Below are 22,634 nucleotides of genomic sequence, written 5' to 3' on the forward strand. Positions count from 1 at the left end.
TGGAACATCTACTTTTGGCCAAGGTTCACTTTTTATCAAGGGTAATTTTGCTGCTAGAGCACATCCTCTACAACCATTCACTAAATTTTTGAATTCCCTATCCATTTTAGGCCAGCAGATGTAGCTACACATTAAAGCTTTCATCCACGAAATACCAGGATGTACAATATGAAATTCCCACATTTTCTTTTGTAGTGTTTCAGGTATCACTACTTCCTGTGCATACATCAGTACACTATCACAAATTGAGTATAGGTTCATGTCTTGGTTTCATTTCACACCAATCCTGTTCCTATTTACTTTTCCTGACCACAATATTCTTTTCATTTCTGTTATGAATTTGTCCCTTACCACATTCTAGAAGACATAAGTCTTCTAGGGTTACCGGTAATTTGCATACCACATTCCACTTTTATTTCTCCTTCAGCTCTTAAAGCTGTGATTACTATATCTTCAAATGGCTTGCAGTGTTTCAGTATCAGTCTGGACAAACCATCCACATGCCCTAGTTTTTTTGACAGTATATATTTCATTTTGTAGTCATGATCCAATAATGTAGTGCCCTATTGCTGTGTGTGATGGCTTTCCTTTTTTAGAACCGTATATTGACAGTAGTGGGTGATGATCAGTTTGTAGACAGAAACTTCTATGAATACATTTATGGAATTTTTTCAAACTGAATATGATTGCTAATGCTTTCTTTTCTATCTAACTATAGTTCCTTTCATCTGTTAATAATGATTGTGGCGCATGGGCTAAAGCCTTTTTTAACTCTCATTGTCATATTTGTACAGAAGTAGAGCTCTTATACCGTAATCACTTGTATCTGTAGCCAGTGTAACATCCAATTTTGGATCAAAATGCATTAATGAAAAGTCCAATGTTAAAATGCTTTTCAACTTGTCAAATGTCTTCTGGCACATCAGTCCAACACCATTTTGTATTTTTCTTAAATAGATCATTGAGTGGGGCCCTTATATTATATATATTGGGAATGTAAATTTGATAATAAATTACTAAACCCAAGAATGCTTGTAACATAGTCACATTATTCAATGTGGGCATTTTTTTTTTTTTATCACAGTTGCTCTGGATGGATCTGGTGTCCATCCATTTTTATCTATTTTCAGAAAAAATCTCACGTTTTTCTTTCGTTAACTTGCACCCATATTCTCTAATCATCTCAAATACCCTTTTAATGTGTTCAACATGTTGTTCATGTGATTCACTTTTTATTAGAATATCGTCTAAATAGGTGATAGCGAAATCAGTCACCCAACATTGTATCCATTATTTGTTGAAATATGGAAGGAGCCACTTTTACACCAAAGGGAAGCCACTTAAATTTAAATAAGCCACAGTGTGTATTGATGGTTAATAAACGTGAGCATTTTTCTACTTGGATTTGTAGATATACCTCCGAGAGGTCTAATTTTGAGAAGAATTTCCTTCCATTCAATTTTGCCAAAACTTCCTCAGGACTTGGTAATAGGTAGTTAAGTGAGATTAAGCAATCACTGAAAAATCTGCACAAACTCTTATCTTGTCATTTTTCTTTTTATGTAGACTGTAGGTGCTGCCCAGTCTGAGTGGTATGTCTTCTTGATTATTCCTAGGCTTCCAAGTTCTTTGTTTACCTGGTCTATTTCCGTGAACAGTACATTCCATTTTGGCTTAAATACAGGTGTTGCACTTTGTTTTACTGCAGTTTTTGCCTTTGTTCCATGCAACAACCCAGTTCCTCTGACAAAACATCTGGAAATAAATTTTTTTTATTATAAATAAATGTTTTATTCGAACCTTTGACTGAACCGACTATATTCCCACATAAAACACTTATGGGCATATTCCACAATTTGAACAATTCCATCCACTGTGTGCTGAATTAACTGAATTTTTAATACATATATTTTCACCATTTTCATTTGGTCATGAAATGTTAAATTACACACAAATGCACTGACAAAATACAATCTTTTGCCCATAACACCATATGCGACTTTTGCAGATTTAACTAATTTTGGCTTACCAACATATTTCCAAGTTTTTTCATTTACAATGGTAATATCACTTCCAGTGTCTAACTGCATTTTTACTCTTTTCTCTTCAAATTTGACATTTAAGAATTTCCTCCTTGTTGCAGTATCATTTTCTTTTGACGACATCTTGTTAAGTCTTTTTCTTTGTTCCGTTTTGTCATCTTGGTTTTACAGTGTGCTTTTATATGCCCAATTTTTCCACAACAGAAACATTCTGCTTTCTTATATGAACAGTTTTTCCTCAGGTATAGACCTCTGCATGCAAAACATGGGTTTTTTTCCTCATAGTACACACTTGATTTCTATTCTGCCTATTTCACACTTGTTTCCCTTGGGAGCAATCTTTATGTTCAATTTTCTATGTGTCATGTCTTAAATTTACTATTCTTTCACACTCTTCTGACATTTATTATAGAGTCACAGCTTGATTTTGTTCTAGCTTAGTGAGAATGCTTGTTCTGACTTCTGTGTGTCTCTGCAGTTAGTCTCTGAGTAAATATCAGGCACTTGAACATACCTGGCATTAGTTTGTGAGCTTGAAATTTGCACATTCTCTTAACTCTACTAACATGTGATGTAGTCCTCATTTTTTCTAGGTTCAAACATTTCTAATGTGTATTGAACAATGAGCTTTTCTCACTAAAAATTTTACACAATATGCCTATTCTGTCTAAAGTCTAGATCAGAAGGTTTCTTCTAGAGTACATAATTGCTGTAATGCTCGTGTTCTCCTGCTGCCAGTTTTCTTACGATTAAACACCTTTTCATCTTGTTGTCCCAATTTATCATGTTCACAACATAATCTGGCAAGAATAGTTTTTCAGCATTTCCTAACGACTTACTCTACATTAATTGCAGTACATTAATTACTGTTGTCGTTGTTTCTGCTGTTGTTGCAACTCAAGCAAACCAGCCAACAAATTTTCCATAATTTTATGGACTTTTTTCATACAATTCGCACAAAAGACTATTGTGAGTTTCATAACTCCTTGTGAGTTTAATTCCTCATCACCACTACTGCAATCCTTAATGTCGAATTTTATAATGCCCACTTCGGTATAGCAGTATAGTTGTTAGACCAGTAAAAACACACCTATCTGAGAATGTCTACTTTGTACTCTCTCTCTATACTAACTGACATCAACTTATTTATAGCAAGTAGCATATACCAATTGTCATGTAGGATAGGTGCACCATTATTACTATTATTCCCACAATACCTTTATAAATGGAAGAAATACGAAATACATAACATTCAGTTGGTTTTGTAAACAAACAAAAAATTGTCCATGCTGTGGGTAGGATGTGGTTATCACCTTTACATCAGCTCCAGTGATGTTCAAAGGATGGCAAATTTCAAGTTTGATGTAGGAAATATTTTAGATGAGAACACTGACTGAATACTTCTATCCTAGAGTGTGAAAAGGTCTATAGGTCAAGTGAGGTTTTTAGGATTCTTACCCCACTATGCCAAGCAAAGTTTGCATCATTTGCTCACATTTATGTAAGTCCCTGGTTGTTCAAGGAGCTTCTATTTAATTATATTCAGCATAATTAAATAAGAGCTCTTTGAACTGGGAGATTTGCTTGGCAAAGAGGGCAAGAATCCTAAAAACCTCAATTGACCTAGAGACCTTTTTAAACTCCAGCAAAGATGGATTTAGTAAATGCCCACATCTAAAATATTTCCGACTTCAGACATGGAATTCCCCATTCATTGAATAGTCCTCCACAGTTCCTTTGAATATCACCACAGCCATGGCTGATGTAATACTCCTTTCTTTCCACAGCACAGTCAATTATTTGTTGTTTACAAAACCAACTGACAGTTATGTATTTTTTCCTCCAGTTCTGGAAAGGTTACGCACATTCAGCCATTATAGTCTGACAAATCACCTATACTGCTAAGCGCTTTACAGGTGCAAGACCGAAGGTCACTCTATGAATGGCCATAGCATTTAATTTCCTAAAAACATGTATAACCGCTCTCATGCTCTAGAGTAAGCACCTTTTTCACATTTAAGAACTACTGATGATTACATACATATATAAACATATACACACACAAATACATACATACACATACACGTATATACATACACATGTATATACATACACATATATACATACATATATACACATATATACATAGACATATATATACAGACATATATATACACATACATACATACACACATACACACACATACACACACATATATACATACACATATACACACATATATACATATACACACATATATACATATACACATATACATGCATACACATATATATACATGCACATATAAATACATACACATAAATACACAGGCTTCTTTGTCTGCTTTCTGCCTCACATAGGATTGTTGCAGCCTTTTTCAATCTCCATCAGTGTTGTTTTTAGATGGGACTTTTCGCTATTTTGGAGATGTTGGTTGAGTCGATTTGCAACCTTTGTCCGTCGTCTCATGAGGATCTTCCTTTCCCTTGGAATCTTGCTCCTATTTGTTTTGGCCTTGTGCTCTTGGACATATTTCTGGCATATGGCATGAACAACAGACATGAAACATTCTGTTTCATGTCAATGTCTGGTGTGGAGAGACATTTCGGCCAGTCCTCTCTGAGGATCTCTTTTTGGATCGATTTCCAGTCTGCTTTGTGGAAGTTCAGATTAAAGAGATTTCAGGTGCTTCCTTTAGGCTGTATGTCTCTGGTTACTTTCGGCCCAAACATCGACAGCTCTATTATGCTGTGATCTGAGAATAATGTCGGCATCACTTTCACATCATGAATGATGTCCATATTGTTCGTGAAGCAGAGATCTTGAATGTTTGAAGCTCCAGTGTGTTTGCGCTTGTTTTTATGTCAGACAGGGTATGGGGAGCATTGGTGTCTATAGTTGGGGTAGAGTGGGAGTGGGCTGGGTGGGTATGGCTTGGGAATCATCCTTTACCATGTGTGTCCTCTTTCGCCTTTTCCTTTTCTTTTTTTTCCACCATTTCCCAGCTGGTGTTCGCCTCTTCTTACTCGATGCAGGTACTTGTTTTCGTCTGTGGTGCCACATCAGTTTCCTTTTCCTCAACCTCCACGGGCAGTGGAGTACCAACTACTTTTTCACTCTCTATAGGTCAGCCTTTCTTCCACTCTCACTTTCAGTGTTGCCTCTCTGACTGTGATGGTCTCGACCATCTTTTCAATGTCTTCCTCTGCAACTTGCACCACCATATCAATGCTTTGTCCTTGCCAGTTCCTGTGGGGTGCTCTGGTGGCCTGGAGGACCACCATCTTCTTCTCCATGCCTAGCAGTATGAGAGCCACCAGCCAGGCTACATCTACTTCTGTGGATATTTCCTCCACCCTAACCCTGGAAGCATGTCTCCCAAGGTATACGGGTAGAAGTACCACTTCATCTGTTCTCAGTGGTTTATATGAGTGCAACCTGGCGGTAGCCACCTCCACCGTTCCAAACGTTTTTCCTCTGGCAAAGTAGGAAATCCCTTGCCAGATTGGTCTACCGTCGACCTAACTTCAATTCTCTTTGCTGCTACAGAGTATGTCCTGTAAATTATGTCCCCCCCCCTTCTCCTCTAAAAGTTCATTGTGGGGAAACACTTTCACTTCGTTCCCCTCCATTTTTAAACATGTTTTTAAATTTACTCAAATCCTCCAGACACACGTCTTCACTCCTCTTCTGCTGCTGCAGCACAAGTTCTTGGTTCCTTTTTGTCGTCTATTCTTTTTGAACGCTCAACCATCTCCACCTCAGACAACACAAAGACCGAAGAAGGGCAGTTTACAAAGTCTGAACAATTTAGGCCTTCACAGCTCCTCACCCGACGCCCCTTCATTAAACAGGAGGAAAAACGTCGTGCCGCCAAGACAACCAAAAAAACACGTGTTATACACAAAGACCGCAATCGAACTAAACAAAACGCTATACCAGAAGCAAGCTTCTTACCACACATCCAAGCCTGCTTGCTTGCATGCATGCATGCATACATACATGAATGCATGCATGCATGCATACATACATAAACATAAACGATTCGTGAAAACAAATGTATGTGTATTTACGTGTCTGTATATATATGTGTGTGTGTGAGTGAGTGTGTATTTGACTGTCCAGCTCACTCACGGAAAATGAAAGGCAAATATCGACTTCATATAGCACGTGAAAAAACAATCAACGCATTTTTTTTTACGGAAATTGCCGAACAGATAAAACAGTTGATTTGATCCATAACACTTATGCTACTTATTCCGAAAGATTGCCGTATATTTATGAGTCATTGCGTCTGTGTTTGTCTCCCACCAGCGCCTAACAACTGGTGTTGGTGTAAAAAAAAATAGGTTATAAATCTGTTTACTTAAGGCTGACCTGGATCAACAACAACTACATTCCTAACACCTTTAGAAAACAGCTAAACAATGCACAAACATAGTTCACTTATTTGTACACAATTGGTCAACAGCGAGAAACAGTAGTGATTACACAAAAGAACACAAAATAATGTACTTCGAATCTCAAGTTGCACAGCACTCACAGATTACCTACACAAAGACCATTTGGATAGGCAGATGAGACTATGACTTAGTGCAGTGCAAAATCTTTACAATCTTTATCACTATACTGAAATCACTCCTAAACAAATCAACATATTTTCTTACTCAGTCCAGATAAACATATACAAAAAAAAAAGAAGTAGCAACAGCATCAACAGTCTTTCAACATTGTATAAAGGAAACAGCAACTATCACGCTCTGAACGAGTCCAATAACTAGAATCTACAGGTGTACAGAAATAGACTAGACAGTGGAGTGTACATATTCAGAATATCACACTGCACCACGTGAAATTCACTACTGTATGTACAAATGTATGCATATAAGTCTATCGACGAAGGATATAAACAAGAGTAAGAAAATGCAATAGAAAACAAAGTCCTTCAAGATATTCGTTCCTGTCACTCTCGCCAATAGATATACATTAGAGACTTGTAACCAACGACGCTTTTGGTCATATACTACCATGGAAATTAAACGAATTAGGAGTTTGCATTTAAACCCTTCCTTTAATCTTTTTTTCTTATTAACCATATTGTGTAATATCAGAAAATATACGCAAGAAAAATCAAGAATAAAACTTACGAAACCTTAGCGGGTAAAAAAATGGGTTAATATAGGGCGTAACAAATATCAGAAAATCAAAAAAAAAATGTGTGTAATAGGTGTAAAACAACTTCCTATGAACGAATATGAAAAAAAAAATTCGCGCACGCGAAAGGGGGGTGGGGGAGAGGCCTCGGAAAATTCACATCGGGAAGTTCCGAAAGCGTCTGAGGGGCTGACCCGGGCACCAAAAAAAAAAAAAAATAGTGTAATATGTGTAAAACAACTTGCTCTAAACGAATATGAAAAAAAAATGCGCTCTCGAGAAAGAGGGGTGGGGGAGAGGCCTCGGAATATTTATATCGGGAATTTCCGAAAGCGTCTGAACCGGGCACAAAAACAAAAACAGCGTAATAGGTGTAAAACACTTGCTCTAAACGACTATCATGAAAAAAATGCGCGCTCGCGAAAGGGGGGTGGGGGAGAGGCTTCGGAAATTTCACATCTTCAGTCCACGGCCTTTAAACTAAGAAAAATATAGTGTAATTGGTGTAAAACTACTTGTTCTAAACGAGTATCAAGAACACACACTCACACATGAATCATAAACTCCGTATTTCGCAAAAAAAAATAATAAAGAGAAGAAATTCTGGAAAAAGTGAAGAAATGTTGGATCTCCGCCATGTGAATCAAAATACGTGTCAGAAACATCTTGAAATACTACAGAAATTATGTTACGAAAATGATAATGTATACATACCTCTTTGAGTGGTCCATCGATAATGATGATAAAGAAATGAGTTGGATTTGAACTCAGAATATTGACTAACACAACTACATACTACAAGACTCAAAATATTCAGCCAAGTCACCACCCTTTAACTAGCAATAATAATAACATCAATAACATAACAGCCAAAAGATTTATTTGTTCTGAAAATAACAATCATAGTAAATAAATATGTTCTTTAATATTCACATTCATGTGCACGTCACGCATGCATAATACAGAACGGAACACATAAATGAAGGATGCATTACTTAGTATATATTACATCTAGAGAATTTTGATTAATAAGTCAAATATGCAAATTATAAAGATAATTAATTGCTTTACTAAACAGTGTTGTAAAGGTGAAAAAATAAATTTGGGAAAAAAATACACGCCAAAACTAATTAATAAAGGATAATTAGGGAAGGATTGACACAAAATAATAATTTTTTCTGTCTTTTTTTCTGATAAATGCATCTTAATAAGTGAGAAGAATTGCATATATCTGAACTATTTCAAAGAAAAGCATAAATTTAATGTTTAAAATAGCTTTAACCAAGGAATGAGATCCAACATTTCTTCACTTTTTCCAGAATTTCTTCTCTTTATTTTTTTTTTTTTGCGAAATACGGAGTTTATGATTCATGTGTGAGTGTGTGTTCTTGATACTCGTTTAGAACAAGTAGTTTTACACCAATTACACTATTTTTTCTTAGTTTAAAGGCCGTGGACTGAAGATGTGAAATTTCCGAAGCCTCTCCCCCACCCCCCTTTCGCGAGCGCGCATTTTTTTCATGATAGTCGTTTAGAGCAAGTTGTTTTACACCTATTACGCTGTTTTTGTTTTTGTGCCCGGTTCAGACGCTTTCGGAAATTCCCGATATAAATATTCCGAGGCCTCTCTCCCACCCCTCTTTCGCGAGAGCGCATTTTTTTTTGTCATATTCGTTTAGAGCAAGTTGTTTTACACATATTACACTATTTTTTTTTTGTTTTGGTGCCCGGGTCAGCTCCTCAGACGCTTTCGGAACTTCCCGATGTGAATTTTCCGAGGCCTCTCCCCCACCCCCCTTTCGCGTGCGCGAATTTTTTTTTCATATTCGTTCATAGGAAGTTGTTTTACACCTATTACACACATTTTTTTTTTGATTTTCTGATATTTGTTACGCCCTATATTAACCAAAAAATGTAGCTGTTGAAAAACGTCTGTTACATTACTCGATAAGACAACTTTTTGTTGAGATGGAGCAACCTTGTCACCACTTGTCAGTAAACAGCATGCCGCAACACAAGACAAACATTACTATTTGAGCAAACTACGATACTGATAGATTTTTACCATAGCCCTGTCTGTGCTATCTCATCAAGCTGTTTATAAAATACATTTTGGTGAATGAAGATTACATACATTTTTATTAATAATTTAACCTACAAATATATACACAAGTACTTACAGCCAATTTTCGACAAATTAAGCAATTGAAAAAGCTATAAATTATATTAAAAAGGAGGTATATCGCTTTTCATTTCTAGGGGGTTTACCAAATTTACACGGTAATTTCATACAAGCTACTCAGGAAATACCCCCCCCCCAATTCGTTTTAATACAAGGAATATGCTCTAAATATCAGATTTTATACGGAATTCCCTTCAAAGACATTTCCCATCATTATAGGCCAACCAGAAAATAGGTATTTATAATTGTCAAAAATATTTATAAATAAGCGAAAATTTAAAGCGTATAAACTTACCAAAAATGAGTATATAGTAACACTTATGACAGAGGTAAAGGACAAGGATCACACCCCTTTTCTTTTTCTTTTTTCCTACAGAAACCCACCTTTTCGGCTGCGGAGATTCCTAATCAGAAAAAAAAAATCGGCATTTCAAAATTTTAATTCCCCCCACCTTTTTTTTTTCACTTGTTTTAGAATTTTTTTTTTGGGGGGGGGTGAAATACGTAGAAAAACACGGAGTTTATGATTCTGAAAAAAATTGTAAAATTTCAATTTTTCAAAAAAAAAAAAAAACTAAATTTCTGAAATGCCGGGTTTTTTTTTCTGCAGTCGAACAGGTGGGTTTCTGTAGAAAAAAAAGTAATAATAAACGAAAGGGGGTGCTGTCCATGTCCTTTACCTCTGCCCACTTAACTTTGTGGGTATGTGTGTGGCAACCAGCGAAATAGCCAGAACTAGAAATAACAACGCGCGGTTAACCTTCAAGTTCTTTACTACATAATTCATTAGTTCAACTTTCACACACTATTCAATCTATGTACCTTTTGATAGTTTCACTATAATCCAATATTCGTAGTATGAGGACTAACAGCAAACTGCACGTCTTCTATATCAATTGTACTGACATTTAAACGTTTGATATTTTATGTAATACTAAAGTTACAAAAGAAAAAGAAAGAAATTGAAACTAAGACTAACATTTATTTTCCTTGGAATAGTGACAGATGCATGTATTAATAAAAATAAAAAGAAATTTGAGTATTATGTAGTAATAAAAATGATTTAGCGTACTGTTCATAAGGTTTTCGGAGAAAGAAAAGTGATGATAAAACAATTTGGACATAACTATGGTAATTTCCACCTTGTATATTTATAGATGCATGCATGCAAGAGTTGTTCATCTGGAAAATCAAGCATCACAATCTGAATGAAATGGAATGGTTTCAATTGGTAAAATTATTATTGAATACTCACCTTTATTAAGAAGTGGAACACTGGATTTGAGTGACATAATCAACCAGTCATACAATAGTCAATGCTCCGCTAATGTTTCTCTCAACTTAATATCATGACGACAACGCGTTGACAGGAAGTGACGTGATATTGTATCTCATGGCTTTCGTCTGAACTTATCGATACAATTGTTTGAGATGAACAGAAAATCACTATGAGATTTGTAGTATACATGCATCTTCCTCTATAATATATATATACTTTCTAACCGCTTGCGATAAATGTTATTTATTTATAACGAAGTCTTAATGAAAGTTATTTAGAACAGAATTAAAAGAAACTGTGTAGTCCTGATGAATTGTCACACAGAAAGTGGGGATTTATTCGATTATTTTAAAATTAAAAAATGAATTAAATTTTATTATTATTTTCTTTCGTCTGTAATTTATAACTTACGGACATTTCTCTAAGTAGGAACTACCTAACTGGCATGGTATTTTACTAATCACTGAAGATCGATTTTAGGGTACTGCCTTCATATCGACCTGAATATTTGTTCATGTATTTCTTATTTTATCTATTTTTATACGTCGAACTACAAGACATAAAGGAGTAACAAATAATATAAATTTTGTAACCAAACGAAAGAATAGGTCGTGTTCAGGGAGAAGTAAATAAAATATAATTTAATCAAGTTAAAACTGACAATACATTTATAAAACCCAAGTTCCAAAATGATAACTGATAACTCCAAACGGAAGTGACGTAAAACATATTTAATGTTTACGAGAACACAACTTTGTTCTCGTGAAATATATCTCATCTGATGGAACAATTTGACGTCTTCGGAAACGAAGGCTTTCGGTAAATTTCTTCATAAAATGTAGGTTGGATATTATTCTTTCTTAATATATTTTGATTGGTTGCTTATATGTTTATTTTGAAAAAATTCTGCATTTATATTAACGATCATTAAAAAAACATATTTTAATCTCCAGTCGCAGCTATTGCTTTTCCATGGGTTTTCAATTCCAAACCCGGCGCCATTTCAGAGTTCCGAATTTCTTTGTCCATATCTGATCATTTATATTTTCTTATATTACTAAATTTTCTTTCAACATTTCTAAGCAATTCATTTTGCATCTTGAACATATCCGATAATGGATTATTTATATTTCAATGAACCGTTATGTTTACTCCCCAAAAGAAATTCTTCCTTGCCGGTATGAAGACATACGTTCCTAAGTCAATACAAAAGGGTTTCCAGTTTGTGTGTGTGTGAGTGTAAAGAAATATTTATGATTATATTGCTTGATCTAAGAATAAAAACTTACTAAAACACGAGATCGTTGGTTATAGAAATAGTACGATAGCCTTTTATTTTTTATTGTTCTACAAAACCAAAACCTCGGAAACCATCGCGATGTGTATATGATGTGTAACCTATTTCAACCTCTTTCTATGTAGTTAACAACATCGTCAATGATATCAAATATACTACTTCATGCCTCATCATTCATATATACAACGACTGCGTGCCTTATCATTCATAAATATAAATACTTACCAAGACACACCTAAACATTTCTGAAACTTGATCTTAAAATGTTTCTCATCTGGTCCATCCAAATTTACCCCCAATAATATCGTGCAAAGAAAAACTAGATGATTCAAATTATCCTAAATGAACTTTATGGAAAACAAAGTCTATTCTAGATTTAACTCGTTTATACCTGAGAACAACAGCATAGTCAGACATGCGGTGTGTGTGATGTTACAGCTCGGACATGTTACTCTCACCACTTTGTTGTTTTAGTTCATCTCAGATCTATTATCAAAGGCGTCCTAGCCGTGACTACCTCATCTTTTCATGTGTCAAGGTCTACATTGTTCGATATATCGATTATATAAGACGCTAGGGTGTGATTTGAGGGTAATTTTTGTAGATCGAGCAGCAAAAATTGTGACTAGATTGGTGCTCTGAAAAAAAATTTATATTGTTTAGTAAATATTTGCAGTGATATGCTTTTGAGTGACTATGATTATAAATAATATATTTAAACACATATTTCGAATCACTGTCCACTTCGACTTTGTTACCTCATAACGCTCTTTAAAATGTATATTTTAAATAGAATTTTGCAGAACTACGTTTTCAAGAGCATAGATTATATAATATTCATGTTTCAAACATATAAAACTGAAAAATAACGAGACTTACCTTAAGTTATAGGAATTGCTCGTAACTAAGTCGGTGGAGGAGAATAATCCGAAACGTTTTTTTATTTGTTTTGTTGTTCTGCATTTTATCTATATAGTTATAATCTACACACTCTCGAAAATGTATTTCTGCAAAATGTGATTTAAAAATATGCATTTTAATGAGTGTTATGAGGAAACAAAGTCGAGATTGGGAAGAACGATTCAAAACTTCTCTAATAACAATTTTTGGATCTTTTCCTTTTGAACGGCAGTTTTCAACACAATTTCTAGTTAACTAAACACTTTTAAACTTCGTATACTGGTAGAATGTGTCAAAATAAAACATTTGGCAATCTTTCGTCTCTAGTAGACCTTTCCGTCGATTTCCGTAAATTTTTTTTTTTTTTTTTTTACATATGGGCTTGCGGGAACTTTTGAAGTAATGAGAGCGAAAGAGACTAAGAGGGAAGTTCTTTTGAAGTTACCGTGCATGGGAAGCATTGATGTACATGTGTGTGTGTGTGTGTGTGTGTTTCATGGGGTGTGGGAGACAGACAGTATGTTGTGTAAGTGAAGTGCTTCTGTTAGTGTGTGTGAAAGAAAGAGATAACTGAAATTTTTTTCGGTGTATGTGTATATGTATGTATATTACTTCAAAAGTTCCCGCAAGCCCATATGTAAAAAAAAAAAAATTTTTACGGAAATCGACGGAAAGGTCTACTAGAGACGAAAGATCGCCAAACATTTTTTTTCTCTTGGCTTTCTTGAGAAAATTATAATTTGTAAGTTTAACGTAGTTTAATTTTTCGAATTTTAACCAATCGTATGGCCTCTATTGAGCTAAAATCATTTGCTGCGTCTAAAACAGACAACATCCTGTCACTAACCCTAACTTTTAGCCTTTCGTTTTTTTTTTTTCTTAATTGTTAAATTAATTTAAGGATAACAATTAAGAAAAAAAAAACGAAAGCAATGGAAAATAATTTTAATTTAACAATTAAGAAAAAAAAACGAAAGCAAAAACTCAAAACAAAACGAATAATTTTAGACACGCGTAACAATTAAATTAATTTAACAATTAAGAAAAAAAAAATGAAAGGCTAAAATTTAGGGTTAGGGTTGGGGTGAAGGTTAGAGTTAGGGTTAGTGACAGGATGTTGTCTCAGTTTTAGACGCAGCAAATGATTTTAGCTCAATAATTCGAAAAATTAAACTATGTTACACTTACAAATTACAATTTTCTCAAGAAAGCCAAGAGAAAAAAATGTTTTATTTTGACACATTCTACCAGTATACGAAGTTTAAAAGTGTTTAGTTAACTAGAAATTGTGTTGAAAACTGCCGTTCAAAAGGAAAGGATCCCAATTTTTTAACGTTATTACTGTAGTTGTAATGTACATTCTCGAAAACGTATCTGCAAAATTTCATTTAAAAATATGGTATAGTTTTACTATTATACCCGTTTCACTTTATAAATGTGATTTACCTAATGAACGAGTGGTTTTCCGATGATTTTAATGGTCAGATTTTTTCAAACCTCAAAACCATAGGAAGGACATGGGCGGGGGTCGGTTGTTTGCCACCCGACTCCACTCTCCCCACAAATTTTCCCGTCATTTTAACTGTATTTTTGTTCTTTTACATTTAATCAGGAAACATAGGTGATAATTTTAGTTCCTGCACTGTTATTTTGTTAACAGCGTAGCATCTAGAACCCTAAACACTTTATGTTACCTAAATTCTGAAATATGATAGATTTGTTTGATCAGAAACAAATTTCTTGAGACGTCAAATGTTTTTTATCGTTTTTCGTCTCATTTCCACTCTTGTTTTCTTTTAGAATTGACATAACTTTCTAAAATAGTGCAGCATATGCTGCATTATTCTTTATTAACACTCCAAATAAAAATGTGATAGTGGATGTCAGAATATGATTCTTTATCGAACGTTGGGCCTCACAGAGGCAATGACAAGAAACTGAGACCTTTGGAAATATGCTGTGATCAAGGAGACCCAGCAAGTAAAGTGAGATCACAGCTGTGGCTGATACCAGTTTCGCATAACCAGTCAATTTAAAAGTACCCTTGAATCGCGGGGCAACATGCTGTGTTTGAGAAGACATGTTAAGTCAAGTGAAATCGTAGTTGTAGTTGATGTCAGGGCTCCCTGACTGGCTCTCCATGCTGGTGGCATGTAATAACATCATTCAGGCGTGAGTCGATGCCAGGGCCGCCTGACTGGCTCTCCGTGCCGGTGGCACATAAAAAGCACCATCCAAACGTGGTTGATACCAGTGCTGCCTGACTGGCTCCTGTACCAGTGGCATGTAAAAAGCACCCACTACACTTTCAGAGTGGTTGGCGTTAGGAAGGGCATCCAGCTGTAGAAACCTTGCCAGATCAGACTGGAGCTTGGTGCAGCCTACTGGCTTGCTAGTCCTTTGTCAAACCGTCCACCTATGCCAGCATGAGAAACGGACGTCAGTTGCTGAAATCTACTGGGTAGGATTCACTACTTACTCTATAACATCAAATTTAATGTAGACTATTTTGTAAGTAACAAATTTATAAGCATTAACTGGAATATGTCTCAAAGATTTTTTTGACTTCATATACTTATTAAATGTCCAGAGCAAGTATTGTATGTAGCTCATCACCTTTTAAATATAGTAATAAATCTTTTGATACTTTTCAGTTGTGATTCAAAGGTTTCTTTCACTTTTTCACATGCTAACATAACTGTAATGGTGTAAGTTCAATATGTACTGTTGTCACCACCTTCATTGAATGTTCCAAAAGTGATAGTAAACAACAGTTATGTCAGTGCTGCTGGGAGTCCTCATCAAAATTAAGCAGCACACTCTGGTTCCCATGCTATTCAGCATATAATGACAGACAGTCAAACATGTATATGCTTGCTTGAGAAGAGCTCCGGAGTAAAATGCCAGGATTTCATGTACTAGAGAAAATAAACTATATTAAATATGCAAAGTGAATTATTAAAGAAAAATATCATGGTTTGATCAGGATTCAAATTGAAAATATTTCTTGAAAGTGTTAAAGAGTTATGAACTGTTGAACTAAGTAGAGTTAAGGTTTAGCAAATGAATAATACAGTGGTAAAACTGACTGATTGAATTCTGTTTGTAATATGATCAACTGATATGCACTTAGCATGCCTCTGTTTAGAGAGAATTTTTTACATGACAATACTAAAATCGTTTATTGTCACCAAAGCCACTCAGAATTTACTTCCATTATTTCTTTTACTTCTTTCAGTCATTAGACAGTGGGGCATGCTGGGGCACTGGCCTTGAAGAATTTTTAGCTGACTGAATTGACACCAGAACTTATTCTTTTATAAGCCTGGTATTCTCTTAGTTCCTTTTGCTGAATTGTTAAGTTACAAGATGTAAATATACCAACACCAGTTATCAAGCAGTGGTGGGAGACAAACACACACGCATGCATGCACATGTGTGTGTATGTGTATATATATATGTGTGTGTGTGCGACCGCATGTGTATTGTTGGCAAATTTTTTCTTCCGTCTTCCCTTCCTTGGATCTTTCCTTTTCCTATGTTTCTGACGAAGAGCTCCGCTCGAAACGTTAAATCCTCCTTCTTTCTTTCCTTTCCTGAGCGTCCAATAACACTATACTTCTCCATGTCCTCGCGTTGTTGTGTTTTCATGTTTGGATTAACTATGTATATATATATATGGTTGCGATACCTGTGCCGGTGGCATGTAAAATGCACCATCCGTATGTGGCCGATGCCAGCGCCGCCTTGACTGGCTTCTGTGCCGGTGGCATGTAAAAAGCAATAACCGTTCGTGCCCATTGCCAGCCTGCCCTGGCACCTGTGCTGGTGGCACGTAAAAAGCACCATCCGTATGTGGCCATTGCCAGCCTACCCTTGCACCTGTGCTGGTGGCACCTAAAAAGCACCATCCGTATGTGGCCGATGCCTGCGCCGCCATGACTGGCTTCCGTATCGGTGGCACGTAAAAACCACCAACCGGATTGTGGCCATTGCCAGCCTCCCTTGGCACCTGTGCCGGTGGCACGTAAAAAAGCACCCACTACACTCATGGAGTAGTTGGCATTAGGAAGGGCATCCAGCTGTAGAAACACTGCCAGATCAGTATGTGACCGATGCCAGCACCTCCTTGACTGGCTTCCGTGCCGATGGTACAGTCTGGTACAGCCTCCTGGTTCTCAGACCCCGGTCGAACCATCCAACCCATGCTAGCATGGAAAATGGACGTTAAACGATGATGATCATCATCATACACACAATGGGATTCTTTCAGTTTCCATCTACCAAATTCACTCACAAAGTTTTGGTCAGCCTGAGGTTATAGTAGATGACACTTGCCCAAGGTGCCAAGTAGTGGGACTGAACCCAGAACCATGTGGTCAGGAAGCAAACTTATTATACAATCACACCTGAACATTGTGAATGAAATGTACTCACAGACTATGAAAGTTATTATTTTATTCCCTTTTAAAGTATTTTTTATCAATTTACTTTACATCTATCATTTTCATATGAATGCATCCATCAACTAATATATATTTATATTTTTTTGCAGCTTCCATCATGAGTAATAATCAAATCCGACTTCAGTGCAAGAGCAGTGCTGGCAAACATGTACTCACTGGTTTAACTATGCAGTCTACTGTTGCTTGTCTGAAGCAGCTTATTACCAAAGTCACCAACATTCCTTCGGAACAACAAAAAATCTTTTATGGTTATCCTCCAAAGCATGCTAATCTTAGTGATGACAACTTACAGCTTTCAAATTGTCCTTTCCGATCTGGAGATCTTCTTATTGTGGAAAAGAGCCTGGGTCCAAAAGTCAAAGATTCCTCTAGCAAACCACTTTCTTCCATTGAAAAAAGTACTACTATACCAAAGACTAGGAAATCATCAGGTATATTAATACGAAAGGTTGTACCAGCCAATAATTCTTGTTTATTCACAAGTGTTAATACAGTGATGAATAATGGATTAGTTGATCTTTCATGTGCTGATTCTATGCGGAAATTAGCTGCAAAAATAGTTATGAATGATCCAGTAACATATTCTACAGCTTTACTTGGACAAGAGAATTCTAAATATATTAACTGGCTTTTAAAAGAAGATTCTTGGGGGGGTGCTATTGAAATTTCTGTGCTAAGCAAACATTATAATGTCGAAATTGATGTGGTTGACACACAATCAGGTCGTATTGATCGATTTGGTGAAGATCAAAAATACGATAAAAGAGTATTATTGATTTATGATGGAATTCACTATGATCCTTTGATATTGGAACTTGATGATTCTACATGTGAAACTATTTTTTCGACTAGTGATGATGATGTGTTGCAGCAAGCCCTTGAAATTGCAGCTGTTGCTAAAGCAAATAGGCAATTTACTGATGTGAATAAATTCACTTTGCGTTGTATAGTTTGTCAGACCCAGTTAACAGGCCAGTCAGAAGCTCAACAACATGCTGAGCAGACTGGTCACATTCAATTTGGACAGATTTAATTATGTATTCCAATTATCAGGTTAATCAGTTGTGTTGGTGTAGCTTGTATGATAAGTGTCATGTACTTTATATACAATCAACATATTCAGTTGAAAAGTTTTTAATATATGTGGCGGGGGGTTTTTGTCTCCTTTTTTTTTAGTAACTCATCTTAATATTTAAAGCATTCAGGGATTTTCTAAATTTTATCTTCAAGCATTTGGAATCAAAATTTTTTATTTAACGTGCAAATACAGTAATATTATTTAATGTTGAATGTTATTTGTTGAATTGATTAGGTCTCTGGTAATTAAGTGAACTATGTCAATATGATTATATATGTATGTGTGTGTGCATGTGTATATATTATATATATATATATATATATATGTATGCATTTATATGTATGTATGTATATATATATATATTTATATATATATATATTGTGTGTGTGTGTATATGTATATCTATGTGTATATATATAAAGGAATACAAAAAATGGGTCAAGAACGCATAACATCCAGATAGATGATAAAAAAAAGGACAACAAAAAACAAGGACAGGTAATTCAGAGTTTTCTTTCCTCAGTCAAGTTCGAGATTATCTTTGCAGTTTCGGCTGGTTATATATATATATATATATAAAACTTTGTAAAATGTTCCATAATAGTATATATGCATGATACTGTATTTATATATATATATATATATATATATATATATATATGTTTTTGGTTTATTGGTATTTTTTTGCCGTGGGGAAACATAGTCAAAATAGCAATAATACTGACTTGAAATTGAACCTGAGATATCAGAATGAGTTGTAAAATAGTAACAAGGGAAAATTTACGAAAGTTTCCCGTAGGTAATGATTGTCTACATCAACAGCAATATGAGATGTGATAGTAAAATATAAGTATGTATGTGTGTGCCATTTAATATACAAAAGACTTATTAAATGCAAGCTATTTTAAGTTTCATACAGTGGTCAGACAAGCTTGTAAAGCATGCTGTGTATTTTTAGACTGATATATCAATACAATTAAATGTCAGGCTCCAAATTTTGAGCCCAAATGATTGCTTGAAACTACATGACATGTTGTACAAGCTCATCAAGCCATTGTTTATGTAGCTCGCATTTAAAGCCTGTGTGTATTAAATGATACTTATCTCTCACTGGGTGGAGTATATATATATATTTATAAACATACATACATATATACATACACACACACTCATGTATATCATTTACTTACATACAATCTGCCTCTCTACTCCATTGTCTTTTATTTTCTCTGTGATATGCATTCTGTTGTTTTAACATGCCATCAATCGCTAAGTTTTACTTTCTTCACTTATTTTTTTTTCTCTTCTATTTCATTCTGGCTGTTGACTATTTATTTATTATTTTCTGTATAGGTATATAGATGAAAGGGTCAGTTCTCTTTTGGTCTATGACCTGAAAATAGAGATGTGGATGCTTCTACAGACTATAATAATGTAAATGCTTAGCACTATAGATAATATACAAAGAGTTGATGAAGCATGTACTGAATCTTAGCAAGATGATATTTCTGTTTTGGATGTAGTTCTATTGGCAGGTCAAAGGCTGGGCTTGTGCTGCTCGCGAATCAGTAATTTTTCTCTACATCAGTAAATACTTGTATTGAACCAATAAAACAAGTAAGGTGTAAAAAGAAGATACAAGAAGAAATTTGCATATCACCAAAATCTCATGTTTTTCTGGTTCTTTTAAAATGACTACTTTATCACACGACAGCTGCTGCTTTGTTCAAATATGAGATTCTTTAAACTTTTATATAATCGAATTTTAATTTCCATTAAATTTTGCCATATTAAACTATATCGCAAATAAATTGAATATACAGTATTAAACAATCTCTACTAGATGATTCAATTCTAATATTTATCTTTAATATAAATGCTATTTTCAAATGATTTTTCTTTGTTTTGTCAAAGCTGACTTATTCATGGATTTTCTGTTTTCTTTTTGAAGGTATGGAATAAAAATCTCTATGTGTAGATGTATCAAAATAATTTAATGTCTAATGTTACAATTGACAAATTAAAATGAATTTATAAAAAATGAAACTGTTTAAATTTCAAATATATATATATATATGTACATGTGTATATATGTATATATGTGTATGTATATATATATATAATCTTTTTTAATATCATAAGTGCTTTCTATATATGTATGCATGTGCATACATGCAAACTCACACATACACAAACCTCTGGTACTACTTAAGTCATGTAATCATATTTTACTTCTTTCAGAATTTGAGATCAATGTATCTATAGGATATTTGTGTTAAGTATGTCAATATATCTAAGAACCAGTCAAGAAGTTGGAAGGTTGTATCATATCACTTATGTTATGCAGTGACAGCGGTCAATTACTCTAAATAGTAGGTACAACAGAATGTAATGGTTCATTACAGTAGGCAGTAACAACACTATAAATTTGATAAGTATTTTATTGATGAGTTCACCTTTTGTGGGTATGACTGAGAGTAGAGTTTTATTGGTTTAACAGTTATGAAAAGTCATTTGATTTGATTTTTGTAGATAGATTGTTTATGTCAAGTAAATCCATTCAAATCTAATATAAAGTCTCATAATAAGCAGTTGGTTAAACCAAACTATGCATCATAAAGCATTTCTAATTTGATTTAATTCTGAAAATATGAGAGAAGTATTATATTTACAACACTGATCCTAATGATAACTGATATGTATGTTTATATAGATGAGTGAGTTGAAAGCTTTACTGTTTGATGAATATTTAACATGTATCTTGTCACTGAGACACTTAATTTTCAGTGGCCATCTCCCAGAGACACTGCAGAGAAATACAATTTGTCACTGTTGGAAGCAGAAGGAATGTTATATATTTGCACAATATTTCATCAACTTGTTTAACCCTTTAGCATTTAATCCAGCCAAAATATTCTGCCTGTTTTATGTTCACACCAGCCAGAACTAGCCTCTCACACTTACTGTTATAATGTCATTCTAAAATTAAACAATCACATCATCAAAATCTCAAAACTACAAGATAATGCATGATTAATTCAAAGCAATATGAATAAATCAGCATAATATTTAACAGAGTAATCTGAATATTAAAGGCTTAAAGGTAAAAGGCCTTTCAAGTACAGTGCAAGCAAGGGGGAAACAACTCAAGTGTATATTACTGAGTTAATCCTGAAAACAACCTTAACATCTCAATAGATCACTTAACGTGATATACACACACATATATGTGTAGGTCACAGTATAACTTTGTAAAGTTATATGTTAACAAAGCAAGAAATGTATCAAAATTTTATTAAATATATATCCTTTTTATCAAACCATAATTTTATATTTCAGTACTATATGTTTCAAAGATAAGATACTAATAGGCACAAGTATGTGCAGTTAAATTTTCTTTACAACTATGTGTTTGTGGCTTCAATCCAACAGCACATCTTGAACAAGTGTCTTGTACTGTACCTTTAGGTTGACCAATACTTTGTGATTGGAACTTGATGGGTAGGAACTGCAAAAGCCCGCCATGTGTGTTTATGTCTTTAACCAATTAAAAAAATTGAAAATTCAGTACTTACAGACTGGGTGATGTATGTTTTGCACTATATTACACTCTTGTCACTTTCTTAGAAATGCAATTACACAGTGACAGGCCCTTTGAAGCCTGTCACTAGTGATGCTATTGTAGGTATGTTCATGTGCTTAAGAAATTTGCTCTGTAATCATTCAATCTTATTGCATAGCACCTTGGGGAAACGTCTTAACCACTATGCTTGGGAAAATATTGTATTTATTTTAATTTACATTACAGTTGATGAAGAATAGCATTGTTGGTTACAGGATTCCTACAAGCCAATTACTATACTACAGGCAGGCAGATATGGCTGTGTGGTAAGAAGTTTGCATCTCAACCACATGGTTTTGGATGATGGTGGACAAACAGACACAAAGACATACACACACACACGTGTGTGTGTGTGTGTATATATATACATACACACAAAGGTCTTCTTTCATGTTCCATGTAGGTGTCATGAAGTGTGACTGAATCTGGAACCACAAGGCCAGGAAGCAAGCTTCTTGCCATGCCTGCACTATTTTTTTTTTTTTTTTTTTTTTTTTGCAAGGTAAAGGTTCTAGCTCATGAACTTGGTTTGTCCTTATCTCATGAATTTAACTGCCACTACTTCTAAAGTCATAACATGATTTAAAATTCTGGTATCCAACCAGGCATAGGA

The 22,634-nt window shown here is 34.7% G+C and overlaps 2 protein-coding genes across 3 annotated transcripts in view; one reads left to right on the plus strand and one right to left on the minus strand.

Moving 5' to 3' along the window:
- LOC115210842 (6-phosphofructo-2-kinase/fructose-2,6-bisphosphatase) overlaps positions 1-10,980 on the minus strand; it is a 118,558-nt gene extending 107,578 nt beyond the window's left edge. The window contains exon 1 of the mRNA XM_036502633.1: positions 10,635-10,980. Coding sequence (XP_036358526.1) covers positions 10,635-10,671 — 37 coding nt within the window. The 5' untranslated portion in view covers positions 10,672-10,980. The remainder of the gene's footprint in view (positions 1-10,634) is intronic.
- Positions 10,981-11,108: 128 nt separating this feature from the next.
- LOC118762998 (ubiquitin thioesterase OTU1-like) lies at positions 11,109-18,465 on the plus strand. Of its 2 annotated transcripts, none has more exons than XM_036502125.1 (2): positions 11,109-11,496; positions 17,411-18,465. In XM_036502125.1, exon 2 carries the CDS (start codon positions 17,419-17,421, stop codon positions 18,352-18,354), a length of 936 nt encoding a protein of 311 aa, XP_036358018.1. In that variant the 5' UTR covers positions 11,109-11,496; positions 17,411-17,418; the 3' UTR covers positions 18,355-18,465. The 2 variants fall into 2 exon arrangements, with proteins under 2 accessions (XP_036358018.1, XP_036358019.1); XM_036502126.1 differs by lacking the exon at positions 11,109-11,496 and adding an exon at positions 11,684-11,891.
- The last annotated feature ends 4,169 nt before the right edge of the window (positions 18,466-22,634 follow it).

Source organism: Octopus sinensis, linkage group LG4, assembly GCF_006345805.1.
Source record: "Octopus sinensis linkage group LG4, ASM634580v1, whole genome shotgun sequence".
Lineage (NCBI taxonomy): Eukaryota > Metazoa > Mollusca > Cephalopoda > Octopoda > Octopodidae > Octopus > Octopus sinensis.

What these genes read in the sequence shown, in the direction of transcription:
- LOC118762998 (XM_036502125.1), top strand. Translation starts at nt 17,419, where the DNA reads ATGAGTAATAATCAAATCCGACTTCAGTGCAAGAGCAGTGCTGGCAAA.